The following is an 18,082-nucleotide window of genomic DNA, read 5'->3' as shown; positions in this document are numbered from 1 at the left end:
AGGACTGAAAGAGACTAAAAAGATGTAACTAAATACAAAGTGTGGTTCCGACCTGAATTCTTTTGCTTTAAAACATTATTGGAGCAACTGGGAAACTTGGATGAAGTCTAAGGATTAAATGCTGTTAATGTATCATTGGTAATTTTCTGGCTTTCATGGTTGTACTGTGGTGATCTAGGAGAATAGTCCAGTTTACAGAAAGTACGTACTAAACTGTTTGTGTGATAGCCAACATGCTGGCAACTTTTTCTCAAACAGGATAAAAACAAGTTCTCTATACCACTTGCAATTTTCCTATTGGTTTGATGTTTCCAAATAAAAATCTAAAATGAACAGTAAATTAGGAGGATGGAAATTATGCGGAGACAGATTACATGTAGTTTGAAAACAGATGAAACTCTACAATTAAAATGGTCCAAAAACAGATCCATGCTTAGAAAGGTAGGCAGGATACAATGGAGAATGCTTCACTGACTAGGAAGTTAGGGGAGATGATTCCTACGTACTTTCTGATGATTTTGTAATTCTTTCCTTCAACAGACTTTTTTTTTTTTTTTTTTTTTTTGAGACAGGGTCTTGTTCTGTCACCCTGGAGTGCAGTTGCAGCCTCAACCTCCCAGGCTCAAGTGATCCTCCCACCTCAGCCGCCCAAGTGGCTGGGACTACAGGCATGCATCACCACACCCAGCTAATTTTTAATTTTTAATTTTTGTGTGTGTGTAGAGATAGGGTCTCACTATGTTACCCAGGCTGGTCTCAAACTCTTGGGCACAAGCCATCCTCCAGCCTCAGCCTCCTAAAGTGTTGGGATTACAGGTGTAAGCCACCATGCCTGGCCCAAACGTTTATCAAAACACCTACTGTGTTTCAGACAATGTGCAAGACACTGGGCTTATGAAAGTGAGACAGCCCCCAGACTTGAAGCCCTTATAATCCAGTGGAGTATGATTTATTCGGAAGTTAGAAATTTTAAGACAGTCATCAGTATTACACACAGAAAGAAACATGTGATTCAAGAATGCTGTCTACAACACTCCAATTTTCATTTATGAATTTTCAATAGGCTACAATTATTCCACCATATTCTTGAAGAACATTTTCATCCTAACTTTTTTGTGCTTGTGGGTGGTGTTAATCATGGCATATGCAAAAACTTTATCACTTTTCGATTATGAACAGATGTAAATAACTTACTTGATGTTTTATTTTAGAATAACAAGCATCTTCTAAAATAAGTCTCCACCCAAAAAGCTGGGGCTATCATTACGGAAGAGACTTAACACTCTAAAACCGAACCTTGACATGCTCTTCAACAGCTCAAAAGTTACTCCACATCTCTGTACTCCAATTTCTTCATCTGTCACAAAGATATAATATTCTTGGAAGACTCTTAGGGGTGCTTACAAGGAAAACATCACTAGTGAAAAGCTCTGTTAAAAATGCAGATTGCTTTCACCTTTTGCCAGGGACTACCTATTACTGTGGACATTAAAACAAAGTGACCCATCTAAATGAGTGCAACATTTTGGCAATTTTATGGTGGGTGAAACATTATTTGGTTTTCCAACTTCTCCCCACTTGGCTTCATTTCAATCTGTGGAGTATATCAAGTGAGAATGCTTCTGCGCCTTCATGCTGCCCCACAGAGGGAGTGGCCAGACTAACCAAGCCTATATTCAATTACTTTCCCCACTTTATACCTTTCTTATACTTTTCCCGTATGACACTTTCATAACCATATTTAGCTTCCTTCCTACCATCTCCCTGTAATTCAAAACGCAACTTAGATTCCCATATGGTTGCCATCGAAGCTAACAGATGTCTAGCAAATTAAAACAAAAATTATGACTTATAAACTGCTGATGTATCATCATTCCAGAACATCTTGCAATTTATAGTGAATCATAAGATAAGGCTTCCTACTTGATGCCCCCCCTCCCCTGCCGCCCCAAGGTTTCCTGAGTCTCCCTCCTCTCTGAATTAAGCCCTGTGGAAGCAAGTTAGAGGCAAGATCCCGCCGTCAACCCTGGATAAACCAGCACTTAAAGACACAAGGTAATATCTGAAAGCATATCAAAAGAGAAAGTTGGCCTCAAGTATCTGAGGCTTTTCTAATCCTTTGTAGCAGAGAAAATAGAACAATGACTTGGTTCTCCCAAATCATTCCATGGCTTCCATTGAGTTCTTTCCTAACAAATCACTATAAAATCTATTGAATCCATTTGCCTCATCTTCTTGGCAGATCTTAAGGGTATTATCATTACCTAGTAGTAATGATGCCAAAGTACTAGACTAACGCATTCTAGAAGTTCTATAGCCCTGTATGGAACCAGTATAAAATCTGGAGACAACAACAGTAATGATATTCACCATTTGTTAAATATTGAGATACTATGCCGAGTAAAACATTATCTCACTGAATCTTCAAAACTACAACACCATTAATGTTATCTTTCCTTTATAAACAAGAAATTAAGGCTCAGTGCCTTAATACAGTAGACTATATTTTTCAAAGATGGCCACAACCTACATGACCTTCTGCAATGTGACCTTGACACTTCTCCATTAAAAGGTGGCTTCTAATTCTTCACCCTTTGAAATTCAGCAATCTACATGAGTGCTCTAACCAATGGAATAGATAAAAGTGGCACTGCCAGTTCTAAGTGGAACCTTAACTGGCTGGAAGCTTCTTTAAGACTTAGAGACAGGAAGAAGCCACCTGTAGGTGCTCCAGCAACTCTGGCTAAGCTCCCAGCAAGCATCAGCTTCCAGTCATATGAGTATACCATCTCAGGCATCCTGCCCCAAAGGGCCTTCCGATTAAGTTCAACTCCAGCTACATCTCACCGCAACTGGATGAGACCCCAAGTGAGAACTGTCCAGATGAGCCAGGCCAAATCACAGAACTGTGAACTATAATAATAAACAACTGTGTTTTAAACAACTAAGCTTGAAGGTTATATAGCAATAAATAACCAGAATATTGAGATCAATTTACTTGCCTAGGAACAGTTAAGTATCCAGAATCCAAAACATTTAAAAGCCAGAATCCAAAAGGGCAAAACATCTATTAATGATGAGTGATGGGATGTGGGGTTCAGTACCCAAAAGAAATGACTTTAAAACAAAATCCTCTTTCTCTTCCCTCCCCCAAACCCAAAGCAGTCTCAGGGTTTTCTGAGGAATGTCCCAGTATGGTGACACCCTCAACAAAATCAATTCCCTTCTGTCTTGAATTGTTCCAATATATAACAGAGGAAACAAGTTTTTCCCCCACCAGCCTGTGATAACTAATGAGAAAGGAATCTGTACAAGATGTTGACTTTGTTACTCAGAATATCATTACAACTGTTATATAAAAGGATTCAGATTTTATACATGAAGCTGTAATTCTAATAATAAAAATATATTTAATGACTCACAGGACTACATTTGAGATTCACAGTGGGGAGAGAGAAGCACGGACACTACACCAGGAACTGAACAAGACGAGAAGAAATTAGTGAAAGGTTTTTTGTTTTGTTTTGTTTTGTTTTTTTGAGACGGAGTCTTGCTCTATTGTCAGGCTGGAGTACAGTGGTGCGATCTCGGCTCACTGCAATCTCCACCTCCCAGGTTCAAGTGATTCCCCTGCCTCAGCCTCCTGAGTAGCTGGGACTACAGGCACCCGCCAACACACCTGGCTAGTTTTTTGTATTTCAGTAGGGACAGAGTTTCACCATGTTGGCCAGGATGGTCTTGATCTCCTGAACCTGTGATCCGTCCACCTCAGCCTCCCAAAGTGCTGGGATCACAGATGTGAACCACCGTGCCCGGCCTTGTTTTTTTGTTTGTTTGTTTTTGTTTGTTTGTTTTTTATGAAAGGATCTTTGAGGAAGAAATGAAAGTAATAAAACTAGTCTTCAGACAAGTCTCCCTAACAGAAAATGTCTATAATTTATCAAGTGTCCTGGTATATACTACTTCTGTTATATATTAGTGGCCAAACTCTTCTATTTTTCTTCTCCAGCATATTGGAACTCAAGAAACTCATTCTGTGTAAGAACTAGAAACAACGTTATAACTCATCCACCTCCTTCAATTTAACAGCTGAGAAACTGAGGCCCAGGCAGTTAACTGATGAAGAGCCAAACTGCTGATCAGGAAAAGAACCAAGCTCTCAGTGCTGGTGCCACCATATGTTCAATTTTATTTTACCAGAACTATACCTTTGAATGTCACCAGTGTATGTCAAATGTAGTCTAGCAGTTCAGTGTGAAAATGAAAATTAGGAAACCATGCTGTTGGCAATCTCGTCTTCATAATTGTATGGGAGTAGCACCGAGTCTGCTGTTTTTGGCAATCACAGACAGGTTGGTGACTCTGTAGAGGGCAGAGGTGTGTAACTTTTCAGAAGCAAGCTGCCAAGCTACTGACCCCAGCTTTCCAGTCACTAACATCTTAGTCTGAATTACTTTAACCAAAACCATATGGTTGCCTTTCTGTTGACCATCACTAGAGACCATGGTACAATAGAGCAGGAAATTTAAATATGGGGTAATTTTGGAGCAGAGAGCAGGATAGGAAAGGTATGAGGGAGTATCTGAGAGGAAGGCTTTGGGCACAGAGAGAGGAAGGCAAGGCAAGAGGCAGGGTAAGTGAAGGGCCCTCATAACGAAGGCACTCACTTAACAATTCTGCCTGGGGCAGCTAGTTTAGTCCCATAGCCTAGGTCTCCTTTCAGGCTTCCCAAAGTCACCCACCCACCTAGGAAGACCTTCACAATCAGAAAACATGCGGCTCTATTCTGGACCTCTCCAAGCAAGCACTCTGCAATTCTTTGAAGCTCTCTACAATTCTAGGGGTTTTGCTGCAACCTAATCCACAGAAAGGGCTAAATTTGTCTCTGTGCACTCTACAAAATTACAGCAAACTGTCAGGGAAACAGACCCAAATCGTTTTATTTCCTTACCACCCCCTGCTAGGAAACGGCAGAGAAAGTCCCTGGGTGCTTTTTGTTGCTGGGTAGCTAAAATGTGCAACTTTTAGAAATGTTCAAGTAGAAACAAGAGGCCTGAACTCACTACCCCGAAAAGAACCAGTCCCAGTTCGGTAGTCCGTGCCTCTCCAAGTCACAAAGTTTCAAGTTCCAATCAAATCAGAATATCTTACTCAAAACCGCGGCTACCCACCACTTTTAAACATTTCACAAATGGAGAAGGGGCAAAGAAAAAAAATAATTTCTTCTTCCTGTATTTGTAGCAGTGTTTAATTATAGGGAGGTGGGTAACTGCTCCCGGGAATCATGCAGAACACTGGCAAAAAACTGCCTGTGGAATGATCGGATATGACATCCATTCATGTGTCCCCTCATTATCTTTATTAGTCCTGAAGACAGACAACATGCTGACACGGAAAGTGGTCTCCAATCCCTTCCATTTCCCCTCACAAAACATACATGACCAATGCAAGGTACTATTACAGAAAACAGAAAGTAAAATAACCTGGTAAGAGTGCGGTACAAAAAAAGCATATGAAGAGCCGTATTGACAACTATTCTCACAGATGTATATACGTACAGCAAACAGCCCAAATTAAAGGAGAATCCAAATAAATACATTCCGTGTTCAGACTGCTGTGGATAATTATTGATCCTGCAGTTGGATCATTGTTTACCTCACACTGAACAGCAACTTAGAGAACCCCCTACCCAGACAGCCACCATCTTTACTTTCCATGGAAATGCGGGTGCCCATTGAGGAAGAGGACGAGATGGGATGAGAAGGGGGAGAAAAATAACATGGTCTTTGAACCAACGTTTTCCCCTTGTCCTGGAGAACTCTTTGTCTGGCTGCTGAACATGTTTGCCAGATCAAGGAAAAGAATCAAAACAAACAAACAAACAAAAAGAGTAGGCGTCCCAGCCTAATTACAATAGGCTCCCAACACATTGCAGTCCCAAGCAGAGCATCATTTGAATCTTGTGTTCAAGCATTTGCTCTCTCGGTTCCCCAATAAAACATGCCTCGCACACCTTCTCCTTTGCATTTCTCCAAAGGTTTCCCCAAAACGGCCCGCTCTGTGTCGCTCCTTTAAAAATGAGGACGTGGGGCACGAACACATTGAAATATATGTTGACGGTGACTTATTATCCTGACGATGATAAATACATACAAATAAATCCCTCTACCCCGCACGCCCACTGGCCAGTCCATTACGCACAAGGAGCGCTTTCCAGCTGAAGAGGAGAGCGTGCAGGAAACGTTATTTACGTGCACATTACAGAACCATATACCACGGCATCTGCATCCTACACAAAGCCTGAGATGGTGCAAGAAGATACACGCTGAGCATGGCACAGACCAGCCGCGGCAACACGGAGCTAAGCCCTCGTCCAATCAGATCGTTGTTAGAAGGTGGACCTCAGGGTCGGCCGTGCCCGATTAGCCTTCCCTATTATGACACTACGCTCTGCCCAACATCCATATCCCACCGAGAGCAAATCTAATTCGTGTGGTTGCTCATTTCTCAAACTGCCGAACCCTTTCTTTTATCTGCATACCTGCTATTCGTTCCTTAAAAAGCCACCAGAAGGCCTCGGTTCCCCCTTTCCGCCTCGATTTCTCTTTTTACCTCTTCCCATTCCTCGAAAGGATTAAATGTTTATCTCTCCAACGCGCAAGCTGGAAAGGCGGAAGGCGAATGCCTCTACGCTGCTCCGGCAAGCGCCTGCGGGGCTGCGAAAAGTAAAGGCAACGAGCAACGTGGGGGAAATCGTAGCGAATCGATCGGCCACAATAGTTGGAATCCCAGGAGCGCTCCAACTTACCCAAAATATGACATTGAAGCCAAATATGAAGTATTTGATGCAACAACTGACTTCAGGACCCTTGTAGTGCTTCCCGGACATCCTCTGGGTTCATGAAGACACTTGCCCCGGCAGCCCGAGTTTGGAGCTCGGAAGCACCGTTGCTCGGAGCAGCCCGGCGGGGAGCAGGAGCTCAGGGACACCGTACGGGGCCGCGGCGCTGGCGGCCCGGGCTCAGCCGCGCGGGGACCGACCGGCGGAGAGCGGCTCCCGCACCTCCAGCCCCTCGCGCGCCGAGGCCGCCGGAGCCGGGGTGGCCGCGAGAAAGCAGGGAAGCCGCGCGCTGCAAGCCCAAGCCTCGCCGAAGCTAGCCCCGAACACAAAGCGAGCGCCCGCGTCCGTGCGCCAGGCGGTCGGTCCGTCGGTTCGTCCCCGGGCTTCGGGCAAAGGCGGCCGCGGCAGATGCTGGTGGAGACGCCGCTCGCTTGCTCGCCCGCCCGCTCGCGCGCGCCCTCCCACCCCTCGCTCCGCCCGCCGCTCGCTCCGCCCGCCCGGCCCGCTGCTCCTCCGTCCGCGCCGCCCGCAGCTCCGCCCGCCGCCCAAGCCTTGGCTAGGCGCGCGCGCGCGCACGGGGTCGGGCGCTCCCGGGCGGCGGTGGCACCACGTAGCCGCCTCCTTCCACCGCTCGCTTTATCCCCGCCCCTTCTCGGGCCAACCCCGAGCGCCGTCGACCCCGAACGTCGCTGCGGGGTAGGTAGGGGGTGGAAGGGTGGAGGACCGCAGGCGAGAGGGAGAAGGAAGGGCGCCCAGGGAGCAGCCCGGGATTGATGAGCGGCGCAGCTCTGGAGGGACGCGGGCGAGAGGGTCGCTCCTCGGGGAGAGGGCTGGGTGAGTGAGGACCTGCGAGCCACCCCCCACACCCCTTCCAGGGTAGCCACACTGGCGCCCCCTCCTCCACAACAGGCTTATGTGGCTAGAGAAGATGCGATGCCACTGGACTGGGAAGGAAAGTCGTCGTGGACTTCGCTGAATGGAAAAGGGGGTAGTTGGGGAAGGTGGAGAAAAGAGCCACGGGAAGTGGGAGGAAAGGATGAAGGGATGGGACGTTGCAAAGGAAGGCTTCCTGAATCCCTGTGTGACTCTAACCCAACCTCCCCACCTACCGGAGAAATGGGTTTTATCCTAGAAATGGGGACGAGGAAAAAGAGATGGCTCAAAGGAGTCCTGGCCCGGGATGCGATTCTTGCCCTAGGGTCTATTGCAACCACACAAACCCGGACAGCGCACGCTCCCCACTACCCCGACAGAATAGTGCCTAAGAAACCTGCTTGCCTCCTAACTCTAGGAAGGAATCCACAACGGATTCCAGGAAGGTCTTCTGGGGAATCTGAATTGGGTTTTTGGATCACGAACCATTAAGCTTTTGAACTCTGGAGAAGAATAGAACAGGTGGCTGGAAATTGCTTTAGAACCCTACCTGAGCAGGTGTGCTCATTAGTTGCTTATCCGCCCTCCTCCTGGAGCACTTTTCATAGGTGTTGGCAAAGCAGGTACCAGTATTTCATGGAAGGAGAAGGAAGAACCGCCCAGGACTGTGTGTAAATGTCTATGGGAATATTTTTAAGGATTCAAAAGGCTAGAAGGAGGTGAAATCAAAAAATTTTTCCAGCACCAGCCAGTGCAGCCAGATCCTGGACACAGAAATCTAAAAGATGATACTTAAATACTTGAGTTTGAGAGCCTCTAGTTATAAGGTTTCCTACGTAACAACCTCTCACTTTTCTCAAAAACTGGCTAGTTGACAACCGGCAGTCAAGAAGCTACTTTTTCCTGCAATAAACCAACTTAGAGATAGTCCTGGGCCTCAGCAGGATTGAGGCTATATTGAGGTCACAAGTATGAACGAGGTACCCACAGAGATGGGAGGGCCAGGAGATCCTACTCATTCAGTACCTCAGAAGCTATGACATGGGATAACAGTGGCTTCAGCCCTTTGGATGAAATAATCCTCACTCCCTCAAAAGTGCTCTCCACCCACTCAAAACACAGGCCATACTACCACCAATCTGGTAGACTTCAAAAGTAAGGTCTTTCAGCAGCAGATTTCCTTGTTAACAGGAAGGCACTGACAAGCTTTACCTAAGCCTATTGGAGCTATGTTGTAATTCTATATATAAATAGAACGGTCGCTGCAGGAATACTGGATGAGTCAGAAGAAAGGTCTGTCCTAAGCTGATGTGACACATTTCAAAAGGACCAGAAATTAGATGCAATTGATGACTGAGTTGATCTCTAAGTGGATTTATCTTTGAAATAAAAATCAGTGGATATCGCATATACCCCACCCCACACCCTCCCCCATTGTCAACATCCCCACAAAAGTAGCACATTTGCTACAAATAGTGAACCTACATTGACAGATCATTATCACCCAAAGTCCACAGTTTACATTAGGGTTCACTCTTGGGGCTGTATATTCTATAGGGTTGGACAAATATAGAATAACATGTACCCACCCTTATAGTATCATAGTATCATACAGAATATTTTCACTGCCCTAAAAGTCCTCTGTACACCACCTATTTTCATCCCTTCCTCCCCTCAATCTCTGGCAACCACTGAAGTTTTACTGTATCCCTGTCTCCTTAGTTTTGCCTTTTCTGGAATGCCATACATAAGGAATCATACAGTATGCAGTCTTTCTTTCAATTTTGCTGTGAAACTAAAACTGCTAAGAAAATAAAGTCTTAAAAAGAAAAACCTTTCAGCCCCTTGTGCTTAAACAATTTTCAAATTATTTATTTGGACTTATAGTTGTACAATAACTGTCACAAAATAAGTATCATTTTATCTCTTCTTTGTTAATAGTGTATCTTTTGTATCATGTGTTATTGCATTGATCACAGCTTTCAGAACTATATTAAACAATATTCTGAAGATCTGAAAGGGAAAGGTAAGATAACTAATCGGTAATTTGGTGGGGGGGGCGGGTGGAAAAACTAATTGAATTATCTCATTTCATATATCCAAAATAAGTTCTATCAGGATTAAGGAGTTAAATATATTTTAAAGCAGACCAGAAGAAAAAGTATTTGTCAAACCTCTGAATAGAAGTATTTCTCAACTTAGAGGCAATAGAAGGAAATAATCAATGGATATGATTGGGTAATATCTTAAACACTTCTACATGTCCAGCTTTTTTTAGTGTAAGCTAAACCAGAAAAAAAATTGGCAGCAAACATGAAAAATAAAAACCTGAATATCTATAAGTAGGGCTCGTAGAGCTATAGGAAAACATAGAATTGCAGTGATTGAGTATAAACAGAAAATAAATCATATAAGAAAATATATGGGGAAATTAATCTAGTAATCAATGAAGTATACATTAAAACTAATAAAGATACAAAAATAATGAGCACTGGTTAGCACATACTTTGTTGGTGTCCTTATGAAACAATATGTCCATTTGGAAAGCATTTTGGCTGTATATAGCAGGTCAGAGTGCTCCTAAATTTTGACTCAGCAGTCCCTCTTCTGGGAATCTACCCAAAGAAATACCCCAGCAGATGGAAAAAGTTATATCCTGCAAGATGTATATCATAGCATTATTTATATTGAAGACTTGGCCAGAAATTAAAGATCAAAGAGTAGGGGTGATATCCAATTCCTTGTAGTTACTTGGACCACAATGTTCCTTCACATTCTGTGCCTCTGCACATGTCACTTAGAGTTTCTGCCTGAGGCATTCTCCTTGTCTCTTGTCTGTGAGCTGATTTCTCTTATTCTTCACTGCTTTTGTTCAATGTCTCAGAGGCTCCTTCTTTATTCCCTCAACACCCGCTGTGTTCTTCCATCCCAGCACTTAAAGGCTGCCTGTAAGAACTTGTTTACCTACCTGTCTCCTCAATCTGCTGTGACTCCTTCTAGGGTGTGACCTAACTCTTGGTAATCTTAGAATCACCAGAGCTCTGCAGATATGGCAGGTGCTTGATAAATATTTATTAAAGGAATGAATGAGTCATTTGCTCACACTTTTTCCAGCTCTTGAAGATACTGCTTATAGATTATGTGGCAATATATGGATACATTATAATGTTAAATTTTAAAGGCACTAGATATGGAATTATCTCCAAGTAATATTGTTAAATTTTAAAAACAAGGAACAAAACAGTGTACACAGTAGGCTATCATTTTGTGAAAAGATAAGATCTGTTGGCAAAAGAATATCCATACACATATTTCCTTGTTAATGGGTAGGCTATCTATGGAAGAAAACAAACTGGTAACAGTGAGTTAGGATGGAATGGGGGGCAAACTGGGGGACTAAAGATATTGATGGGAAGGAGACCTGTTTTATTTTTAAATAACCCCTTTAGTTTGTTTTTGAAATTTGTATCATGTATATGATACACGTGTTTTGAAAAATAAAGCAGTCTACAAAATGGTGTGCAATTGTATGAAAAAAAGTTAGGAGTTAATTTTTGCCAAATAATAACAGTTATAAGACTGTGGGTGATTTTGTTTTCATGTTTCTGGTTTGCAATTTTTAAGTGTGGTTATATTGCTTTTACAATTAAGAAGATAAAATTATACATAAAGATGTAAGAAAGTAACTAAGTAATCATATTTTTTTCATGCAACTCCTTCACAACTCAATAAATGCTGATCTATTTTAAGGAGAAAAGGAGAGAAATTTTCTGCCTGAATACTGCTGAGGCCACCTCTCTTATAACTCTGAGGTTGAAAAATGGTTAATAAGTTTAACTACGGACAAGTTAATCAGCCCTTCAAGTGGCAGTGAAAACAGGTAAAGCGTGTTCTTCTAATAGTTGCCTGGCTGAGGAGCAAGATATGACAACAGCGTTTTAACCTAAGACACCAAACTTAACGAGCTTGTCTGTCTGCACCTGTGCTTTATTGTTCCTGCCCACCTGCCTGCCTCCCTCCTCTTGGGCTTTGTCATTGTCTGCCTCTCTGCTCCTCTCTATTTTTCTTTTGCTTCCCTGTAGCCGCCCTGCTGGTTGCCTCCCCACCCCTCCTGCCGCCTTCCTCTCGGAACCCTAGCAGCTGTGTTCAGTGTCCCCCTCTTAAAGCAGCCACATGCTCTGGGAAGACTGGCTCTCTGCATCACGCCTGGCAGTCCCATTCCTCTTGCTAATGTGTGGTTCAGGAATGGGTAGGTGGCCCAATTCTGGCCAACAAGCCATGAGAAGAATCTGCTAGAGGTATCCTTGCATCTAAGAAATGGTCTCTTTCGCCCTTGGACTTGGTTGGGTTTGGATATGATGCCTGGATCCTCTACAGCCTGATGACAAAGAACACACTAAGGATGGCAGAGTGGAAGGATAAAAAGAACCAGGGCCTTCCAGCCTTTGTTGTATGGCTGACTTAACCAACCTTGAAGGTCGCCTTACCTCACGACTTCCTGTCAGATGAGACAAATTTCTTGGTTAAGATACTTTGACAGGGGTTTTCCGTTTCATACAACTGAAAGTATCCTGACTTAAACACCTTTTGAGGCTCTCCCCCAAGCCTTTATTGAGTTTCTCCTCTTGAATCACTACCAGCATTTCTGCATTTCTCTTAGTACCACGTTTTTTCTATTCCCCACGCCCCCCACCCCCTTTCTTCCCCAGCTGTTTCTGTCTCAAACAATACAGGGAAACATTTTAGGGTGTCTGACAGATCACACCCACCCCTTTCTCAGACCTTCTCAACCACAAGGTGCTCTCCCACCTCCAGCCAGGTTTGTACTTCACAGTTGATGGGGTCCAGGTAGATTCAGGCTTGGCCAACCTGAGAGTCTGTCTCAGTAACAAAGGGAACCCTGCACCCAGCTGAAGTGCAGGCAGTGTTTACCCGAGAGCTGGGGGTGGGTCTGCATTTCCAGGAGGAAGCCAAGACTCTCCCTCATCCTCTGCAGAAAGAGGAAGGAAGCCTAAACAGAGAAAAACAGTAGCAGAGTCTGACAGTCTGGGTGCTGTGTATGGTTGTGCATTTTGTGCTCTGAAAGGCTCCCATCCCTGCTAAAGGCCTGCTTCTAAAGGATTTAAAGAGGACTCTGTCTTTGAGGTCTATGAGATTTTTAGATGGAATCATTCATCACATCCCATTTGGGCTTTAGATACTTTGAAGTGAGTATCTAAAATTTTCAAATCAAAGAATCTTGATTAAAACAAAAGGTCTTCTCACCTCAAATCCTTTAGGAAATGAGGGCAACTTAAAATACTTTTTAGTTAGCTATGATATAAACTTAAACTATATTTTTGTTATGGTTAATGAATTAATATTGTACCTTCTGTTCCTTAGTCGAAAAGTGAGCAGTTAAATGGTCTATTTCTCTGACAAAACAATTAACTGATTCCTCAGGATTTACAACCCACTGTGACCCTCTTGCCCTGTGCCCACACATACCTACTAAAGACCAGTTTTCAGATCCCCAGGAATAACATAAAATAGGGCATATCTCTCTCGTAAATATGATTGAACAAGCAAATGTAGAGCACAGTTGTTTCACTTTTAAAAATCAATTATAATCATTTGTACAATAAAATGAATTCTGTCTTTCATACAATATGACAGAGCAGTAATTGATTTTTTTTTAATCCGGCCATTCCACCTTCTTCTGGTAATAGCACTTCAACTTCCTGCTGCTTTGGAGATAGCTAGACCTGTGTGGATCAAGGCACTAGACCCTGATGTTACCTTACCAGGGGCCAAGCACATGACACAAGTTCAGTCAATTAGAAGCTTACTTCCTGATACTGAGCAGAGCAAAGAAAGACACCAAAAGCCACCTGGAGTTCATTTCTTGCAGCCCCTGGACAAGCCTGAAGCTGCCTTTGAGACCTTTGGGAGCCTCCTGATTCTTCTGCCCTCCCTCTGGTCCCATAAGCTAGCTGTCAGGTTCTAACTGATGTCCGAGTTCCCATAAGCTAGCTGCCAGGTTCTAATTGAGGTCCAACGGGAATCAGTGGATGAGTGGTGGGTAGCTGGAAAAAACACTAAAGGAATCATAGACAGTTTTGACATGTCTTTACCCTCTCTTTGGGTGTGAGCAAGCCATATGTACAGCATTAGCAGGGTAATTATACCTTTTAAAGACTGTAGTGGCTCCAAGCCCAGCACAAGCTCACATGGGTGATCACCTAATGTGCCTCACATGGCTTGGTTACATAATGTGCAGAGCTATGCGCCTGCGCTCCAAACGCATTGAGTTATGCTGCTCCAGAAGGCTGCCTCAGCCTACTCCTGACTAAAGCACAGCCATTTCCCTTACACTCCACCCCCTAGGCCTAGGGCATCCTCTAGGCAGGGACATGTGCCCATAAGGCAGAGCCCTGAATCCATAACCCACAACAACAATACAGAGAGCAACACCTCACCACTAGGATCCCAGCTATGCCACTTATGACTATTAGGGCCCAGTGTAGGCCAGAGCCTAGGGATGCCCACCATCTCCGCAGGGGATCATCAGTAAGGCTCTCAACTGCCTTAATCTGCCATGAGACCTCTTGCAGGGCTGCTGTTATGTTCTACCAATTGTCAGGGATAAAGGTACAACATTGTGTTCCTAAAAGGGCACAGGTGCCTCCTTGGGCAGCAGTTTCTATGTCTAAGGCCATTTGATTTTGCAATACCACCTTTCTGATCTGATCAACCTTATTGGTTAACAGGAGGAGGGCTACTCAAGTGTAATTCAGAGCCCAAGTGGTGTGCTGTGCAAGAGTGGTAACTTGTGCTTCTACAGTTATGACACCCGCTCCAGGGATAGTCACTGCCAAGAGGCAGAACCACCAGGGGACTCGTCGCACTTGCACAAATCGAGAGCATAGCACCTCCCAGTTATGTGGGCTATCTGGGCAACTTGGGGAGAACAGTGGCAGGTAAGGCCACCCCCAGGTACAGTGTCCAGTCCAGTTCACTGGTAGGTAAAGCCACCCTGTGTCCCCACAGACCCATAAACTCCCAGGGACACAAAATCCACTGGGGCCCAACCTTGGTGGGGCCGCTTGTTCCATCATACCTTTGGTGTGGTGACATGTATTATGTTTGCACAGGCCATGATGGGTACCCATCCCACAGGGGTGTTGCCCCAATGTGGCTCTATGTACCACAGCACCTGGGCTTGGGGTACTGCATGTTCCCCCACTAGCCAGGCCCACCCATCATAAACGCTACAGGTGTGCTGTGGGTCCTACAGCATCCTTTTTCAAAGCTTGCCGTGTTGCCTCACAGGCATCAGCCATGGGACCCCTGGTCTCCAGCCATGTCCAGTTCTCTGCAGATGCTCAATGTATGTGCCAAGGCAAGCCATCTGCAGCTGCTGATGGAAGGGCAGTGCAGATCCAACAGATGGAAACATTGGTCATCTCAGCGTAGGTATGGGCCCAGTCCAAATGCAGTTAGAGCATGTTAACCTACAGTTGAAATGACAGAGCAGGTACAGGTACTAACAGAGGTAAATCATATCCGTCAGGCAAAATACAGGCTAACCTTTCATCCCTGGATAACAATGCAGCCACCAAGGGCTTTTGCCCTGGGTGATGGTACCACACCTTCTCAACTCCCCATGGTTCCTTTGAGTCCTGTATCTGTGCCAAAGTCACAGGGCAGCTCATAATAGGCCAAACAGACAGTACATATGTCCCCCAGAGGAGGGTTCCTTCCCTGGCTGTTCCCCTGTGAACAGTCAACTGTAGGGAACATGTATTGAACACCCAAGGAGTGACATGCGAGTCATACGTAGGCCCTACCCCCGGGGAGCTCCGATGACCAACCACCAGCAGTGGGGGGCTTGGAGGGTCCATGGCCACAGCCAGAGTTTCTGTTCCCCTGCCTTCAGGGGTGTTGGGGCAGACAACAACAGGTTACCTTTCATCCCCATACCTGGTCGGAGGAGGTCATCCTTGGTATGTATCTGCAACTGAATGGGGGTGGTGGCTTAGTGTGACAAAGCCTCCACCAGGGCTGGGCCACCTTTCTATGGCCATTCATTCAAGGTTTGGAGCACCAGGTCCAGCCTGGAACTCCAGCCCCGCAAAGACGGTAGTATGACACGCAAGTGTAACCCAGTCTTCAACAGCCTGTTATATTGCTCAGTCATACCCGCAGCTTGTGGTTTGTATGGCACATGGAATCCCCACTTTATGTCCATTTGTTGTGTCCATTGTTGTACCTGTTGTCCAGTGAAATGTGTTCCCCTATCACTCTCAATGGACAGAGGGCGACCATACAGGGCACGAAAGTGTTGCAATGCCCCGATGGTGTGCTGTTGGTCGGCCACCCTGCAAGGGTAGGCGAACAACAAGCCTGTGTCCTTGTCCGTAGCTGTTAATGAATACATATACTCTTGTGACTTCAGCAGCAGCCTGATGTAGTCTACCAGCCACCTGGTCAAGGGCACTGCAGCCTCTACTTTCTGGGCTCAAGCAATTCTCCTGTCTCAGCCACCCAAGTCCTGGGATTACAGGCCTGTGCCACCATACCTGGCTAATTTTGTATTTTTAGTAGAGATGGGGTTTCACCATGTTGACCAGGCTGGTCTTGAACTCCTGACCTCAGGTCATCCACCCGCCTTGGCCTCCCAAAGTGCTGGGATTACAGGCGTGAGCCACCGCGCCTGGCCTGTTTCATTCTTGTAAGGCAAAAGTACTTGAATGTTCCCTAACATTCCTACCTCCAAACAATTTCAGAATACCATTCCCCAGTCCACAAACTCCACCCTTCCATCTGTCACCAAAATCTAAGTATTTTGCAGAGTTAAGCATAATTCAACTCCTTATGAAATCTGCCCCATTTAACACTGGGCATGCTAATCATATCCAATAATTTCTCCTGTCACCATTTGGTTTCTTTTACCTTCTAAAAGCTTTGCTTCTGTGATACATGCCTTTCTGATGGAACTATAATTACTGGAACATTGAATTTAATGTCCAGAAACAGGAATAGATATTAGAAGATTAATCAGATATTCATTTAGGTTTTATTATAAAGAATCAAATGATTCAACAACAAAAACTTAACACATCTTACACAAAAAAACTCATCTCCTGTTAATGCACCTGTTTCCAAGGTTCCTGCCCTAAGATTGTACCTGGAAAAAAGTAGACAAACAGAAGTAAGAACATGGGTTAGAATGGATTCAGTGCTACAGTTCCAACAAAGTGTGATATGTGTATGATAAATATTCAAAATGGGATTGTGAAAAAACACCTCTTCCAATTAATTCTTTTTTATTTTTTTCATTTTTCTTTTCTGTATTAGTAGCATTTACTAAGTGCAGTTAGTAGGAATAAAAATTAGTTAAGTTAACCAAGTCTTAATGCCTTATATCTGAATCATTTATTTGAATGACATCAAGACTGAGAGAATAAGTTTTAAAATTTAAACACAACGGTGCATCCGCTGTGGAAAACAGTTTGGTGGTTCCTTACAGTATTAACCATAGAATTACTATATGATCCAGCAATTCTACTCCTAGGCCTACACCCCAAAGAATTGAAAGCAGGGACCCAAACAGATACTTGCATACCAATGCTCATAGCAACACAATAGCCAAAAGGTGGAAAGAATCCAAGTGGCCATCAAAATATTTCACATTTTTTTGAATGGATAAGCAAAATGTGATATACAGATACAATGAAATGTTATTCAGCCTTAAAAAGGAACAAGATTCTGATAGTTGCTACAACATGGATGAACCTCAAAAACACCATGCCAAGTGAAATAAACCAGACACAAAGGGACAAATATTGTATGATTCCACTTACATGAGGTACCTAGAGCAGTCAGATTCATGACTGCTGCTTCATGAATCTCACTGCTCTAGGTAGCTCATATGAGTTGAATCATGAACCCTCAAATCTAAAATAAAATTAAAAGAAAATCTAATATAATTGTAAAAATAAATTAAGACATTATTATATATAAAAGGATCTACTTAGGCCGGGCACGGTGGCTCACGCTTGTAATCCCAGCACTTTGGGAGGCTGAGGCAGGCGGATCACAAGGTCAGGAGATCGAGACCACGGTGAAACCCCATCTCTACTAAAAATACAAAAAATTAGCCGGGCGTGGTGGCGGGCGCCTGTAGTCCCAGCTACTCAGAGAGGCTGAGGCAGGAGAATGGCGTGAACCCGGGAGGCAGAGCTTGCAGTGAGCCGAGATCGCGCCACTGCACTCCAGCCTGGGCAACAGAGCAAGACTCCGTCTCAAAAAAAAAAAAAAAAAAAAAAGGATCTACTTTGCTGAGGAATTTATCCAAGCATCCCTTTAAACAGGGAGCTGCTTCCC

At 44.3% G+C, this 18,082-nt stretch overlaps 1 protein-coding gene across 2 annotated transcripts in view; it reads right to left on the bottom strand.

Moving 5' to 3' along the window:
• The window catches only part of TSPAN5 (tetraspanin 5), a 179,619-nt gene extending 172,690 nt beyond the window's left edge, over positions 1-6,929 (bottom strand). For both annotated transcript variants that reach the window (XM_032136212.2, XM_032136291.2), the window contains exon 1: positions 6,809-6,929. In XM_032136212.2, the coding sequence (XP_031992103.1) occupies positions 6,809-6,889 (81 nt within the window). In that variant the 5' untranslated portion in view covers positions 6,890-6,929. The remainder of the gene's footprint in view (positions 1-6,808) is intronic.
• Between the last annotated feature and the right edge of the window lie 11,153 nt (positions 6,930-18,082).

This window comes from Hylobates moloch, unplaced genomic scaffold (genome assembly GCF_009828535.3).
Source record: "Hylobates moloch isolate HMO894 unplaced genomic scaffold, HMol_V3 SCAFFOLD_2, whole genome shotgun sequence".
In the NCBI taxonomy this organism is placed as follows: domain Eukaryota; kingdom Metazoa; phylum Chordata; class Mammalia; order Primates; family Hylobatidae; genus Hylobates; species Hylobates moloch.
The sequence above is the reverse complement of the archived record's forward strand: the minus strand, read 5'-3'. Positions and strand labels throughout refer to the sequence as shown.